Genomic DNA, 16037 nt, shown 5'->3' on the forward strand with positions numbered 1-16037 from the left:
TGAGGAATTGACTAGTTTTTATTTGGTCTTAGTTTTAGTTTTTTCAGGTTTTAGGAGAAAGCCTCAGTAAGACCATGGAAGATTAACTTCTGTTTTAGTTGCAACCTATAATGTTCCCATCAGTCATTTTCCATTTTCTTATCTTATCTCTTTTCAGGAGGGTGCCTCCGGTGAATGTACGGATCCTCTACGCACTTGGGATTACAACACTGTTCCCTAAATTGAGGGGCCCGGATTCCAATAACGGCTATGTGAGTATAAACAGTATCAAGACAGCAAGAAATCCAGGACAACTTTCCAAGAGGGCCCCAAGACTCCACGCAGTATCCGTTCAGATGAAAAGAAGTTGACCGATGATGAATGCAGGGAAGCCATATCGGTAATGAAACACTCAAGTGATACAACCCTTGTCAAAAATAAGATGAAGGCAACATTCCAGCACAGACAAAAGGTGGTTCAAGTACCGGATACTGCCTCTACTGTCCTGGATCTCTTTCCCAGATTCTTGGATACACCTGGCTTGGTAAGCATAAAATGAATTGCTGACAACTTTGTGGTTGCCTTATTTTGCTTGACTGTTTATTAATTGACACCCATAGCACCATTACAATGGTGTTCTCATTCACACACACAAAAATTTTCTGATTAAGATCGACCAAGACTTCACAATGATCTTTGGTGAGGAGGTGTCTGGTAAATTCCTGTCCAAGTGGCCAACATTTTTCAAACCGAGGGTCATCGTAGATTGCTGCAAGAATCTAACCCCAAGTCCACATATGGATGAGCTACTTCTGTCTGCACAACAGGAGAAAGATGCTGGTGGTAAGTGTTAATTGAATAGTGGACACAGTAGATTGCACATGCCTTCAGTGTACACAACAGAAGTGGACATTGTTGTGTTCTTTCATGTTTTTGGCCCCTTTACTACAAATCACATACTGCACCTTACTGCTAACCATAGTCAATCCATGGTTAATTTAAGAAAACTTTACTATAACTCATACTGTAATGCTTATAAGGAAATAAAAGACATTTTATAGTGTCACTTCTAATTCTGCAGTGTGGCATTCTGAAGAGTGGGACTCGGAGATGGCCGCCATCCTTCTGCTGCTTCACCTCTTGCCTCCAACAGTTAATGGCAAGAAGGCCTGCAAGATGAGTGCATTGGATGCTGCTAGACACCTGTTCAGGTTCATGAAGGTATTTTCTTAGGACTGTACATCACTGATGCGAGGTTTTCATGTCAGCTGATGTAAGGTTTTCAGGAGCCAATATGGCAGGGTAATTGGGGGGTGCAGTTAAATAGTTTTAAGAAGTCATCCATCCATTCATCACACATAAATAAATTAATGTTGTGAACATTCATAGATCCATACCTGAAATAATTACTTGTGTGCATCTATCAAATATTAACTCTCTGTCTCTCTCACTCTCACTCTCACTCAGGTGGGGTCAAGCATGGAGACCTTCCTTAAAGAAACTGGCCCCAAACAGCCCTGTCTTCTCAGTGTCAGAGAAAGAAGCAACAGCATCCAGGACTTCTACAATATCCTGGACCAGAAGGCCATTCCCTGCAGGATGCAGACCCCAGTTGCTGCCTTTGATGAGCTCTTCAAGGCACATTATGCTTTTGCCGTGTTGTATGATGATGCGCTGTCCAGCTTCTTCATCTTCATCCAAACCACCGTGTATGGCATCGACGTCAGCAAAGTGAAAGAGAGTCCTTGAGTAAAAGAAATCAGAGCTAGGCTTCTTCACTGTGAGGTTTGAAGACCGATACATTTTGACCAGAAATGTACACATGTTACATTTGCAAGGTACACCACACCAGTTGTTCAATGTTATTTAGACATTTGAAGGTTGAGCATGGATTGTATCCCGGAAGGTCTCTGCGCTTGAACTGTAGAGAGCCTGGTTGTTCATTTGTTTTTAGTACATATTCTGGTTACCAACGTCACCTATCTCGAGCACATAAAGACTATCTTGATCCAGATCCCGTCAGCAGTTTTGAATTTGAGCCTGTAGCTGGACCTTCCACACCAGTGAATGTGGATCCTCCTGTGAGGGTCACTACACATGTTCCAGTTGAAAAGAAAAATATACTGGACATGTGCAGCTCTGTTATTGCTCAGGTTCAAGCCTCAGGTGTTCCAGAGAGTACTGTGCAGTGTCTAGTTGGCTCAATGGAGGAACTGGTTAGTGGCATCCATGCTCACACAAAGGAAGCTGTTGTTAATTGTTTGTCTTCTGATGCATCTAGAGAAACTTTGGAGAGAGTTGAGAGTTGTTTTTGATCAACTAGAAAACCCATTTTCGTGTCTTAACACAGAATCTAAAAGGATGAGGCATTTTGAAAAGAAATGGAATATAGTAGAACCTGTAGAGCATGTTTTGTTTTTTACCTCCGACAGCGACTTTTGGAGACTGTCCACTCAATTCCCTCCAAACAGTTACGCTGTAGACATAATGCATGACCTGCTAGAAGGAGTGGTCCAATATGAGTTAAAGCTTGTGTTTCAGTATTTGATCAAGAATTCAATATCCCTGTGTTCATTGTCTGAAAGAATTATTAGCTTTAATTATGGATACACACAGAGAAAGAACAGGCAAGGTGGGCTTAAGCTGGATAACAACAGCAAAGATCTTGGACTTAATGCTATCCAGTCTTGGTGCCTCCTACGCAATTCCCCAATGATATTCGGAGATTTAGTTGAAAGAGCAGATACCTGTTGGCAATTGTTACTCCTTTTAATTCAAATCGTAAACATAGTGTTTTCACCAACTGTAACTCATGGTATGACTTGTTATTTGAAACATTAAATTTTTGAACATCACAAACTTTTAAATCCATCTTCCCAGAGCACAATCTCATTCCAAAACATCACCATATGATCCACTACCCGAGCTGTATTAGAAGACTTGGACCACTCATACACATTTGGTGCATGCGATTTGAAGGAAAACATAATTTCTTCCGTAAAAAACTTCAAAAATATTGCAAAGACTTTGGTTAAGAAACATCAGGCTCAGTTAGCATTTCCTTTTGAGAACTTTTATTTCCAAAGATTACAGTTTGGTCCGATCTCCGAAGTCCTGGTCAGCAGTATAGAGGGTGGAGAGGTGCTGAATGAAGCTTTTGATGTGTTGTCAGTTTCCATCACTTCCTGGGTCAAAAACTATGGCACCGAGTATCAAGTTGGGATGTATGTGGTTACTGGAGTTGAAAATGAGATGCCTTTGTTCAACAGGATTGACAGTATAATTATTTAAGACAACAATGCCTATCTTTTGATTTGTAAAGTCTCAAATAATTTTTTTGATGATCATTTAAATGCATTTGGTATTGCGGAGAAAAATTAGGTTTTCACAGTGATCTGTGTAAATGACCTGGTATATTACAGACCTTGTGATAGGCAATTTTCATATGACACAGATGACCAAGTGTACCTTGTTCGATACTGTAATTATATGTGAATCCATGCAGACTGTTAATTGTTAGTGTGGTGTGGTGGCTATTCAATAAGAATATTTTTCTAAAGAAGTGTTTGCCTTGTGTATTTTTGTGATGGGTTTGTGGGTGGTTGTGGTGGTTAAGGCTGGGTGGGTTTATTGGTAGTCAAATTTTACACCCATTGGTGTGAATGCATTGGTAGTCAGTGTAGCATTTCAACCGCAGTAGTGTAACACTCTATTAAAATGACACTAGTGTAGAGTACTATTGACACTACACATATTAGCTAGTGTTAATTTTTAACTCTTTACAGTGTTGAAATAACTAGAACTGAGTGTAGAAACACTAACAACAAGGACTGCATATTTTCACCTGCGTAATATTGCAAAAATTAGGAACATTGTGTCTCAGAAAGATGCAGAGAAACTTGTTCATGCATTTGTTACTTCTAGGCTGGACTATTGCAATTCCTTATTATCAGGCTGCTCCAATAAGTCTGTTAAGAGTCTCCAGTTGGTCCAAAATGCTGCAGCTCGTGTACTAACTAAAACAAATAGAAGAGAACATATTTCTCCTGTATTAGCTTCTCTGCACTGGCTACCTGTAAAATCTAGAATAGAATTTAAAATCCTTCTCCTTACGTACAAAGCTCTTATTGGTCAGGCTCCGTCGTATCTTAAAGAGCTCATAGTACCGTATCACCCAACTAGATCTCTGCGCTCTGAGAATGCAGGGCTACTCGTCGTTCCTAGAGTCTCCAAAAGTAGAATGGGAGGCAGTGCCTTCAGCTACCAAGCTCCTCTCCTGTGGAACAAACTCCCAAATGTTATTCCGGAGGCAGACACTGTCCCCTTATTTAAAAGTAAACTTAAAACTTTCCTTTTTGATAAAGCTTACAGCTAGGGCTTACGATGAGACTTTATTCTGCTTAATTATGCTGCTATAGGCCTAGTCTGTCCGGGGATAATACTTTTCCTGATACTCTGAGCTTCTCTCCTCTCTGTCTGAATCATTCATGTCCCATCAATGCATGTTACTGATTCAGCTTCTTCCCCGGAGCTGTTTGTGCTTTGTCGTCTCGCAGGTCTCTGCTGATCGTGGTGGTGCTTGCTGCCGTGGTCCTACATGACGCTTCCTGCTGCTATTGTCACTGTTACTCATATATACTATCACTAGTTTAATAAACTATAAAATTTGTAGCTGTATCGTAGCTGCTATTGCCACTACTCATCATTGATCATGTTTGCCACCATAATTATTATCATTTTCATATTCTGTCACCTTAGCTGTGCTTGTTTCTACTATTCTGTTGTATTAACTGCCTTAACATATACGTCATATTCACATTACTATAAATATTATAGTTACTGTTAGGCTTTGCTTGCATCTCTGGAAGTGTGTCTGTCTGTCTCTCTCTGTCCATCTGTGTGTCTTTTCTCTCTTTCTCTCTCCTTTTCTTCCTCCCCAACCGGTCAAGACAGATGGCCGTCCTCCACAGAGCTGGGTCTGTCTGACGTTCCTGCCTGTTATAGGGAAGGTTTTCGTTGCCACTGTACTCTACAGAGGAATTGTTGGGTCTATGTAAATCATAAATAAGTCATTGAGTGTGGTCTTTACCTACTCTGTAAAGTGTCCTGAGATAACTTTTGTTATGATTTGACACTATAAATAAAATTGAATTGAATTGAATTGAATTAACACTGACACTATACATGTGTTGGTCAGTGTTAATTTTTAACTCCCTACAGTGTTGAAATTACTAGACTTAAGTGTAAAAATCTACACTGACACTAGTGTAGAGTACTATTGACACTTAACTAGTGTTGACCAGTGTTAACTTTGAACTCCCTACAGTGTTGAAATAACTATAGCTGAGTGTAAAAACATTAACACTAGTGTTAGTGTTAAATTAACACTGAAAAGAGTGGACGCATATACACACTTTCTAAGTGTTAAATTTAACACTCTCAGAGTTGATTTAACACTGGCATTTTTGTTGTGTACATCTTTATCAAAAACATGATATAATAGGATATTCAGATATTTGCTATATAAATACATGATGGCTTTAAGGATGAAGGTTAACTGATGAGCTGGCAAAAGTATGTCAGGTTAGCTTCAGAAATTAAAAATATAATTATAAATTGTCTAATTCATATCCAATACAGAACAGCACAGAGCTGCTAATGTTATACTGGTCCCCATGAAGTGTGTCAGTCCTCAATAGGGCCCCACAAAATAATGTAAAAGTTAATAGTATGCAGAACTAACTTTGACTTGTTAGTAACACCAAGTTTAATTCCTTACATTTTTGCTATTCAATTCAATTCAATTCAAAAAACTTTATTTGTCCCCGGGGGGCAATTCAAGGCACACAGAGCAGCAAATCACGACAGTGCAATAATACAAAAAACATTTTAACCTAACACAAGAATAAAGTGTAAAAGAAGAGTAAGTGTCAGGATGTTAGTGTGTTAGTACAGGTAGGATAAGTGTCAGGATGTTAGTGTGTTAGTACAGGTTAGATACAGAGAACATCGTCGGCGTGAGATGTAGAAAGACATGTGTGTATCAGATGTAAGCAGACATGTGAACAGGTGTATATGATGTAAACAATGTAAACACGCAGTAGACTGTTGAAACAGGTATGAACAGAACTGTAGTGCAGAAAAGATATAAGTGGACAGTGATCAGATCCAGATGAGGTCAGACATGATACATGTGTGTAATGAGCAGACGTAACAGAACTATAGTGCAGTAATAGAGTATAAATATAATATATAACTATAAGCTAAATAATAAAGTGAATAATAAAGTGATGGTGGTGCATGGCAGGAAAACAGCAGTCTAAGTATATGCTAGCTCTGTGTAACAGATGAGTACTGAAAAATAAAGTGACCATAGTGCTGTCATGGATACAATATAAGACCTGATAACACAATAAAGTGGAGCAGTGCATTAATACCATAAATTAACATAACTAACAGAATCAATCAAGTGGACCAGTAAGAACAGAGTAACAGAATAAGTGTGAACATAATAACAGAATAAATAAGTGGAGTAGTGCAACAGTCCAGTATCATTATAAACAGAGTGAACAGAATAAGTGGAATTGTGAATCAACCAGTAGTTCACAGCTTTGAGGACAGGAGTGGAGGTAGATAGCCAGTTCACATGTCCGGTGAGTGTCCGGGGGGGGGGGGGGGGGGGTCCAGGGGGTGAAGGTGTCCAGGGAAGGTGTCAGGGGTGGGGAGGGGGGGTGATGGTGATGGTGTCCAGGGAGGATGTCTGGAGAGGGGAGGAGGAGGGGTGAAGGGAGGGGTGTCCGGGGGGGAGAGGGGGGTGCGGTGTCCAGGGAGGGTGTCTGGAGTGGGGGGGGGGGGGGGGTGAAGTGTCCAGGGGAGGGTGTCAGGAGTGGGGAGGGGGATGGTCAGAGGGGTCAGGAGTTGAGGAGCTGGACAGCCCTGGGGATGAAGGTTGCTCTTCTCCTCTGTGTCCTGCAGCAGGGACAGCGAAGACGGCGTCCTGAGGGGAGCCACTCAAACGCTGAGAAGAGAGCGTGAGAGGGGTCCTGCATGATCTGACCAGCTAACCTGAGTGTCTGCTGCTCGTGGATGGTCGACAGAGTTCTAACAGGAAGTCCAATGATCTTAGAACAGACAGTGGCGACGCTCTGCAGGCGGTTTCTGTTCTGGAGGCTTGTGGAGTAGAACCAGCATGTGATGGAGAACGTGATGATGCTCTCGATGAAGGAGTAGTAAAAGGTCAGGAGGATGTTCTTGCTGACTCCAAAGGAATTGAGCTTCCTAAGGAGGTATTTCCGCTGCTGACATTTCCTGAGAATCTCCTCTGTGTTGGAGGAGAATTTCAGCAGGCTGTCGAAGATGGTGCCCAGGTACCTGTACTCCTCAACTGCTTCGACAGGCTTCCCGTGGATCACAGTGTTTGCTGATGCAGCCAGTTCCCTCTGCTTGTTGGAGAAGGTCACCACCATGTCTTTGGTTTTGTTGACATTCAGTTCCAGGCAGGAGCTGTCACACCACTCCACAAACTCCTGAAGAGCTGGTCCGTGGTGCAGAGATGGGCCTGACAGCAGAGACAGGAGGACGGTGTCGTCAGCGTACTTCACCAGGTGACAGTTAGGCTGTGTGGTTCTGCAGTCATCGGTGTAGAGGATGAAGAGCAGAGGTGAGAGCACACAGCCCTGAGGGGAGCCGGTTGAGGTGTGTTGGAGGTCGGAGAAGGTGCTGTTGACCAGGACTCTCTGTGAACGGTTGGTCAGGAAGTCCAGTATCCACAGGATTAGCAGTTGGTCCAGGTGAAAGAGGGCTGAGAGTTTGTCAGCCAGGATGTGGGGCTGCATGGTGTTAAATGCAGAGGAGAAGTCTGCAAACAGGAGTCTGGCTGCGGTGTTGGGGCGCTCCAGGTGTTTGTGAACAGTGTCTATAATGAATGTTTTTGCATCATCGACGCCCCTGCCAGCTCGATAGGCTATTGTGTATTTAGTTTTGGAAGGGCAATTAAAAGAAGACAGACCCTCCAAACTCCTATATCACGTACCACTCTTACTAGAATGCTATGCACTCCACTTCAGCATTTAGAGAAATCCAAACAGTCAGACCTGTTGTGCCTATTTAGAGTTGCAACACTGTGATTGGACACATGCTGTTTGGAGGGAGGGTTTAGCAATTTCTTTTGGTCAAAATGAATTTCAGTAATGAGAAGTTTAATCCACAAAAAAGTCAGAACTTGAATCAGTTAATCATATTATTACATTGGGCTGTCTTTCGGGCTAAAGGATAACATCGGTGAATTGGAAGCAAGGCAAGCTTTAATTGCTGCTGCTTCCAGCGCAAACAGTAATACTGACTTAAGCTTGTACTTACCATGGCTTTACTTGACTGTCTTAATGTAAAGAAAAGACCACCGAAGATACAGCTGGCTTTGGAACTAATGACTAGCCTTTATTTGTTGGTAACAAACAGAATCACAACAACAACTTAAGCACAGCTAACTGGAATATCTTTTGCCAGGGAATGTAGCAGGTCGTGCTGTGGTCCAACTACACGACTCACCAAAAGCAGTGTAGTGTTTCTCTCACTTGCTTTCTAACACTGCTCTTTATTCTGCTCACTGGGGAAAGACTGATTTCTTGGTCAAACAGACGGTTGTAGGATGTCGTATGGTATGCTGTACATATTGTAAAGCCCCTTGATGTTAATTGGTGATTTGGGTTTGGATAAATGACTTTGGCACTGTTGTTGTTTTTGATTGTTCTTGAATCCCAGCACCAAGAAGCTCATCAATGATGCCATCACCAACAATGACTTTCTGAAGAAGTTGGAGCCACAGCACATGAGGGAGATGGTGGACTGTATGTATGAGAAGGTTTACACCGAGGGAGGGCTGGTCATCCAGGAGGGAGAACCTGGAAACTACCTCTATGTACTGGCAGGTCAGCTCAGTAAAATGTGTGTTGCCTTAATGGGACCTCCACTGTCACATTTGAAAGTGAAGTTCCGGCATAAAATCATCCCATGGTCTTTTTCAACACTTGCACACATCAAATAAGCCATCAAGACAGTTTTTTTTATGTAAGAAAAATGGTGATTTTACGATTTTTTCACTTTAAAGTTAGAAAGGCTGGGGGATCTGGGGGATAATGGGGGATTTTGCACATTTTACAACAAAGTTGGTATAGAAACAAGATTTTTTAAAGTTAAAAAGGCTGGGGGATCTGGGGGAAAATGGGGGATTTTGCACATTTTACAACAAAGTTGGTATAGAAACAAGATTTTTTTAGGAAAATTGAGGGAGACTGAAATGGGCCACATACAGAAGTCTTCAGTTCATCATTTACATGTGTTATTTTCGCATTAAGATGAACGTTGTACCAAAATCAGGTTGAGTACTAGTTCAAGAAGGTTAAATCTTTTTTGCTATATGTTAAAGCGTAATTGTAAAATACAGTTTTAGAATCTCCTTTAAATACACATTTCTTTGACAGAAAATGTAGGAAAATGAGGGTGATTATTTGACTGAAATATGTATTCATAAAAATAGCAATCTTCAGGTTGTGAGCAAGTCATTCATGGTTTTGTACCTGCATGAGGGTAAGATGGGCCAGGAGATCAACAAATGGAGTAATGCGCTGCATGGACACTTGGCTTGAGACAATGGGCTACAGGAAGTTCTGCTGTTGTTTGTTTGCCATCAGACCCTGACATGTATGGGCCCCTGGGCCCATGCCTGATGGGCCCACTCTTTAATCCATCCATGATTGAAGCTCTCAATTACCAGTAGATCTACACCCACATATGATAATGAGTTTCAGGTAGTAAAAGAATGAGGTCAGGCACAGGAACATCTGAAAATAAGTTTCTTTCACGGGCTGAGCGGGCTCACCCTTAATGATGACCTGAGAAGCTGAGATATCCAGAGGGAGCTTGAAGTAGTGTCACTGTTACCTTTTACTGAAAGGCTAGCCTGGGAACCAGAAAACTGCAGAGCTTGTGTTTAATTTGCTCTGGCAGGTAAGTCTGGACCATCTCCCATTAGACTGATTTCCAGCTGGCTAGATTCTGGGGAAGCCAATCACAACCATTTATCGCATTGGGGGCAAGTTTAAGACAATGATTGACAGAGGAGCGTCATTACTATAACGCAACTTTCCTTTTCCATCCAGTGCAATTTACCAGGCTGACAAAACTCAAATCAAACTGTCAAACTACTTGATCAAATATGAATCAAGATTATGTTACTGTATTAACTATTTATCTCCTCAAAATGTTTCAGAAACACATTTTAGTGTACTGTGTAGCTGAGATTTGTTTGTAGTTTCTAAACTGGCCTCCATTGTTTTCTTGCTTCAAAAATGACCAAGCACCGCCCCAACTTGCATTTTTCATTCAGTATTACATTGTATTGTTGCTGTAATTAGCTGCTCTATTTAATTGCATCCAGGCATTTTGGTCTGCACTGTTGGCCAGTGGCCTAGCCTTCCAAAACATGCATTCAATGAAAATGTCAATGCTGAAATGAGTTTGAACTATATATTGCGTTTTCCCCTTGCTGCAGATGGCTTGCTGGAGGTCATCCAGAATGGGAAGCTGCTTGGAGAGATGCGTCCTGGCACTGCATTTGGAGAATTGGCCATACTGTACAACTGTAAGAGAACAGCCACCGTTAAAGGTGAGTGACAGTAGCATTTCCCCTTTAATAATGAATATCATAAAGGTTTTTAATATGGCTCACCTTTGGGACTAAGTCCATGAATACACTCCCCAGTGCTAACATGTCATGTGTTTGACAACCATATCCTTTTTATGTACAATGGACACCTGCTGGGTGTATGGTACATGAGCAGATTCACAGTGCAAGTTATTAAATATACTATTATTATATTATTATTAAACTTCTGATCCATGTCTCATATACTGCCCGGATGTCATGTTGTTTCCTTACAAGCTGTAACTGTAGCACCAACTATGGTTAAACTAAGAAATGTGTCTAAAGTCTCTTGCACAAAGAAACCAGACAAAATGTAAAATTTTAATGAACATTTAGGAAATACATGAATCAATGTGCCATTGAAAAGTTTTCCAATTTTTAAATAGCAATTTCACAATGAATTCAATTCAATTCAATTTTATTTATAGTGCCAAATCATAACAAAAGCTATCTCAGGACACAGAGTAGGCGTAGACCCAACAATTCCCCCGTAGAGTATGGTGGCAACGAAAACCTTCCCTATAACAGGCAGGAAAGTCGGACAGACCCAGCTCTGTGGAGGACGGCCATCTGTCTTGACCGGTTGGGGAGGAAGAAAAGGAGAGAGAAAGAGAGAAAGACAAGGATAGACAAAAGACAGAGAGACTGACACACTTCCAGAGATGCAAGCAGCCAGCGAGTAACAGTAACTATAACAATATCTATAGTAATGTGAACATGACCCACATGTTATGGCAGTCTACACAGCAGAACAGCAGGAACACGCACATCCAAGGCGACAGAACATGAAAATGATAATAATTATGACAAACATGATCAATGATGAGTAGGGGCAATAGCAGCTACGATACAGCAAGACATACCACTGATGGTGTTTTATGGCTACAAATTTTATAATTTATTAGACTAGTGACAGTATAAATGACTAATAGTTATAAAAGTAGCAGGAAGCGTCATGCAGGACGGCAGCAGGCACCACCACGATCAGCAGAGACCTACACACAGGACCAGGGCATCAGGCACCACCAACATCAGCAGAGACCAGCACACAGGACCACGGCAGCAGGCACCACCACGATCAGCAGAGACCTACACACAGGACCACGGCAGCAGGCACCAACGCCATCAGTAGAGACCTGCACACAGGACCACAGGACCACGGCAACAGGCACCACCACCATCAGCCGAGACCTGCGCACAGGACCAGGGCAGCAGGCACCACCAACATCAGCAGGGACCTGATACACGGGACCAGGGCAGCAGGCACCACCACCATCAGCAGAGACCTGCACAGGACCACGGTAGCAGGCACCACCACCATCAGCAGAGACCTACACACTGGACCACGGCAGTAGGCACCACCACCATCAGCAGAGATCTACCCACAGGACCACGGCAGTAGGCACCACCACTATCAGCAGAGACCTGCGAGATGACAAAGCACAAACAACTCTGGGGAAGAAGTTGAATTAATAACATGCATTGATGAGACATGAATGACACAGACAGAGAGGAGAGAAGGTCAGAGTATCAGGAAAAGTATTATCCCCCAGCAGACTAGGCTTATAGCAATATCATTAAGCTGAACAAACTCAGCTTTAAGAATAACAACATAGCTGAGGGCTCGTAAGCCCTAGCTGTAAGCTTTATCAAAAAGGAAAGTTTTAAGTTTACTCTTAAATATGGGGACAGTGTCTGCCTCCCGAACAACACTTGGTAGTTGGTTCCACAAGAGAGGAGCTTGGTTGCTGAAGGCTCTGCCTCCCCTTCTATTTTTGGAGACTCTAGGAACGACAAGTAGCCCTGCATTTTCAGAGCGCAGCGATCTAGTTGGGTGATACGGTACTATGAGCTCTTTAAGATACGACGGAGCCTGATCAATAAGAGCTTTATAGGTAAGGAGAAGGATTTTAAATTCTATTCTAGATTTTACAGGTAGCCAGTGCAAATTGGCTAATAAAATATGTTCTCTTGCAGCATTTTGGACCAACTGGAGACTCTTAACAGACTTATTGGAGCAGCCTGATAATAAGGAGTTGCAGTAGTCCAGCCTAGAAGTAACAAATGCACGGACTAGTTTTTCTGCATCTTTCTGAGACACAATTTTCCTAATTTTCACAATATTAGGCAGGTGAAAATATGCAGTTCTTGTTGTTAATTTTATGTGAGAATCGAAGGACATATCCTGGTCATAAATAACACCCAGATTCCTTACTGTGGTGCTGGAGGTCAACACAATATCATCCAGAGTAACAATATCTTTACTTATTGAGTTTCGGAGGCCTTCGGAGCCAAGTACGATGACTTCAGTTTTATCTGAGTTCAACATCAGAAAATTGCAGGTCAATAGGGAACTCCATAGTTCTGCTGGGAGACTTCAACGCCCACGAGGGCAATGATGGAGACACCTGGAGAGGCATGATTGGGAGGAACCGCCTCCCTGATTTTAAATCGGAGTGGTCATCAGTTATTAGACTTCTGTGCTAGTCACGGATTGTCTATAACTAACACCATATTCGAACATAAGGATGCTCATAAGTGTACGTGGTACCAGAGCACCCTAGGCTGTAACCCTTGACCACCGTGGTGGACACCGGTGGTCAGGGAAGGGGATAACATATCCCAGAAGACTCCGGAGGCAGTTGCAAGGTACTGACAGGCCAGAAGGGCTGCAGCCTCTGCTGTGTCAGAGGCAAAGCAGCGGTGAGAGGAGTTTGGAGAAGTCATGGAGAAGGACTTTCGAGCGGCACCAAGGTGCTTCTGGATAGTGTTGCTTTCTTCAACGAAAATGATGTCGAAATATCTTCGTCAACGAACCTCTACCATGTGACAAAAACTAGACGAGACGAAATATATAATGCAATTTCGTTGACGAATAAAAACGAGCCGAAATGTTTCTTCATTTTCGTTGACGAAAACGAGACGAAATAATGTTGTTTCGTCTCATTTAGTCACGTTATTATTGCTATTATTATTTTTGAAGTTTTCTCCCAGTCTCACGTCTGGGCGACGTCACTTCCTCAATTCCCACACACGCATTATTTGGATTCTGTAGCTGCCGCTGCTGTGGGTCATCGTTACCGTTAGAGTTAACTAAACTAAAGAAACATGAGAACAAAGTGTGACACCAGCCGGGGGTCGTGTTTGAGAGGAAGAAGAAACACTTTCATGTGTGTGTTTGTGAGAGAGAGACTAGTGCGTGTGTGTGTGTGTGTCTGTGTGTGTGAGCGCGCGCGCGGCTAGCATGTGTATGTGTATTTATTTGTGAGAGTGTAAAGTGTGTTTTTAGTTCCTACCTGACTGACTCACTCTATAAGTGCACTAAACTTCGCCTTGTTGGCCAAATACTTTCACTAGTTTTGTATTTCACAGAGCAAATAACACTGAACTGAATTTAGCATCAACATAAATTGGATTACTTCTTCTAGACCTGTACATGCTGTAAACTAAAGATATCTGCATGGGTTTGGCTAAAAGGAAATGTTGGTTTCGTCAATACTACTAGGTACTTTTATTATAATGATTAAATATAATTGCATCACTAAAAAGGGACTAATATTCCATTTTCTTTGACTAAAACAAGACTAAAACTCTCAGACTTTTAGTCGACTAAAACTAGACTAAAACTCTCAGACTTTTAGTCGACTAAAACTAGACTAAAATGCTCAGACTTTTAGTCAACTAAAACTAGACTAAAATGCTCGACTAGACTAAACTAGAATGACAAATCCTAGACTAGACTAAAAGTAAAACAGGCCGCCAAAAACAACACTACTTCTGGAAAACCATTCGACATCTCAGGAGGGGGAAACGGGGAACTGTCCTAGCTGTTTACAGTGAGGACGGGACGCTGGTGACCTCATCTGATAAGGCAGTCGGGCGGTGGAAGGAGCACTTTGAGGAACTCCTTAATCCAACTAACACGCCCTCTTTTGTAGAGGCAGAGCTGGAGGCTGATGGGAAATCATTGTCAATATCCCTGGCGGAAGTCACTGAGGTAGTCAAACAACTCCACAGTGGCAAAGCCCCAGGGATTGATGAGATTCGTCCAGAAATGCTGAAAGCTTTGGGTTTGGAGGGGCTGTCTTGGTTGACACTCTTTAACATTGCGTGGAGGTCTGGGACAGTGCCAAGGGAGTGGCAGACTGGGGTGGTGGTTCCTCTGTTTAAAAAGGGGGACCAGAGGGTGTGTGCCAATTACAGGGGAACAACGGACCAGTTCTTCACTCTCGCAAGGATCCTGGAGGGGGCCTGGGAGTATGCCCATCCAGTCTACATGTGCTTTGTGGATCTGGAGAAGGCATATGACCGGGTCCCTCTGGAGATACTGTAGGAGGTGCTGCGGGTGTATGGGGTGAGGAGGTCACTTCTGTGGGCCATCCAATCACTGTACACCCAAAGCGAGAGCTGTGTCCGGATCCTCGGCAGTAAGTGGGATTCGCTCCTGGTGGGGGTTGGCCTCCGCCAGGTGTGCGCTTTGTCACCAATCCTGTTCGTGATTTAGATGGACGGGATATCAAGGCGTAGTCGTGGTGGAGAGAGGTTGAGGATCTCGTCTCTGCTTTTTGCAGATGATGTGGTCCTGATGGCATCGTCGGTCAGTGACCTTCAGCACTCACTGGATCAATTCGCAGCCGAGTGTGAAATGGCTGGGATGAGGATCAGCACCTCTAAATCTGAGGCCATGGCTCTCAGCAGGAAACCGGTGGATTGCTTACTCCGGGTAGGGAACGAGTCCTTACCCCAAGTGAAGGAGTTCAAGTACCTCAAGATCATGTTCACGAGGTAGGGGAGGATGGAGCGTGAGTTCGGCCGGAGAATCTGAGCAGGGCGGTGTTGCAGTCGCTCTACCGCATCGTTGTGACGAAAAGAGAGCTGAGCTGGAAGGCAAAGCCATCCGTGAGGAACTCGGAGTAGAGCCGCTGCTCCTTTGCGTTGAAAGGAGCCAGTTGAGGTGGTTCGGGCATCTAGTAAGGATGACCCCTAGGTGCCTCCATAGGGAGGTGTTCCAGGCACGTCCAGCTAGGAGGAGGCCTTGGGGAAGACCCAGGACTAGGTGGAGAGATTATATCTCTACACTGGTTCAAGCTGTCCAATGCAATTAGGTATGCAAAGATCTGTACATTGGAGAAACAAAACAATCACTGCATAAACGCATGGCCCAACAAAGGAGAGCTTACTCCTCAGGCCTGGACTCTGCTGTCCACTTACATCTCAAGGAGAAAGCCAACTCCTTTGATGACAACTACGTCCACATCCTGGATAGAGAGGACAGATGGTTTGAAAGAGGAGTAAAAGAAGGCATCTATGTAAAAGTATAGAAACCATCGCTAAACAGAGGAGGAGGTCTGAGACA

At 43.1% G+C, this 16037-nt stretch overlaps 1 protein-coding gene across 1 annotated transcript in view; it reads left to right on the plus strand.

Annotated features, from left to right (window-relative positions):
- prkg2l (protein kinase cGMP-dependent 2, like) overlaps positions 1–16037 on the plus strand; it is a gene marked incomplete at both ends in the record, with an annotated part of 100527 nt that overhangs the window by 16900 nt on the left and 67590 nt on the right. The window contains 2 exons of the mRNA XM_083922985.1: positions 8740–8906; positions 10529–10642. Of these exons, the coding sequence (XP_083779111.1) occupies positions 8740–8906; positions 10529–10642 (281 nt within the window). The remainder of the gene's footprint in view (positions 1–8739; positions 8907–10528; positions 10643–16037) is intronic.

This window comes from Echiichthys vipera, assembly GCF_963691815.1.
Source record: "Echiichthys vipera genome assembly, chromosome: 11".
Classification (NCBI taxonomy): domain Eukaryota; kingdom Metazoa; phylum Chordata; class Actinopteri; order Perciformes; family Trachinidae; genus Echiichthys; species Echiichthys vipera.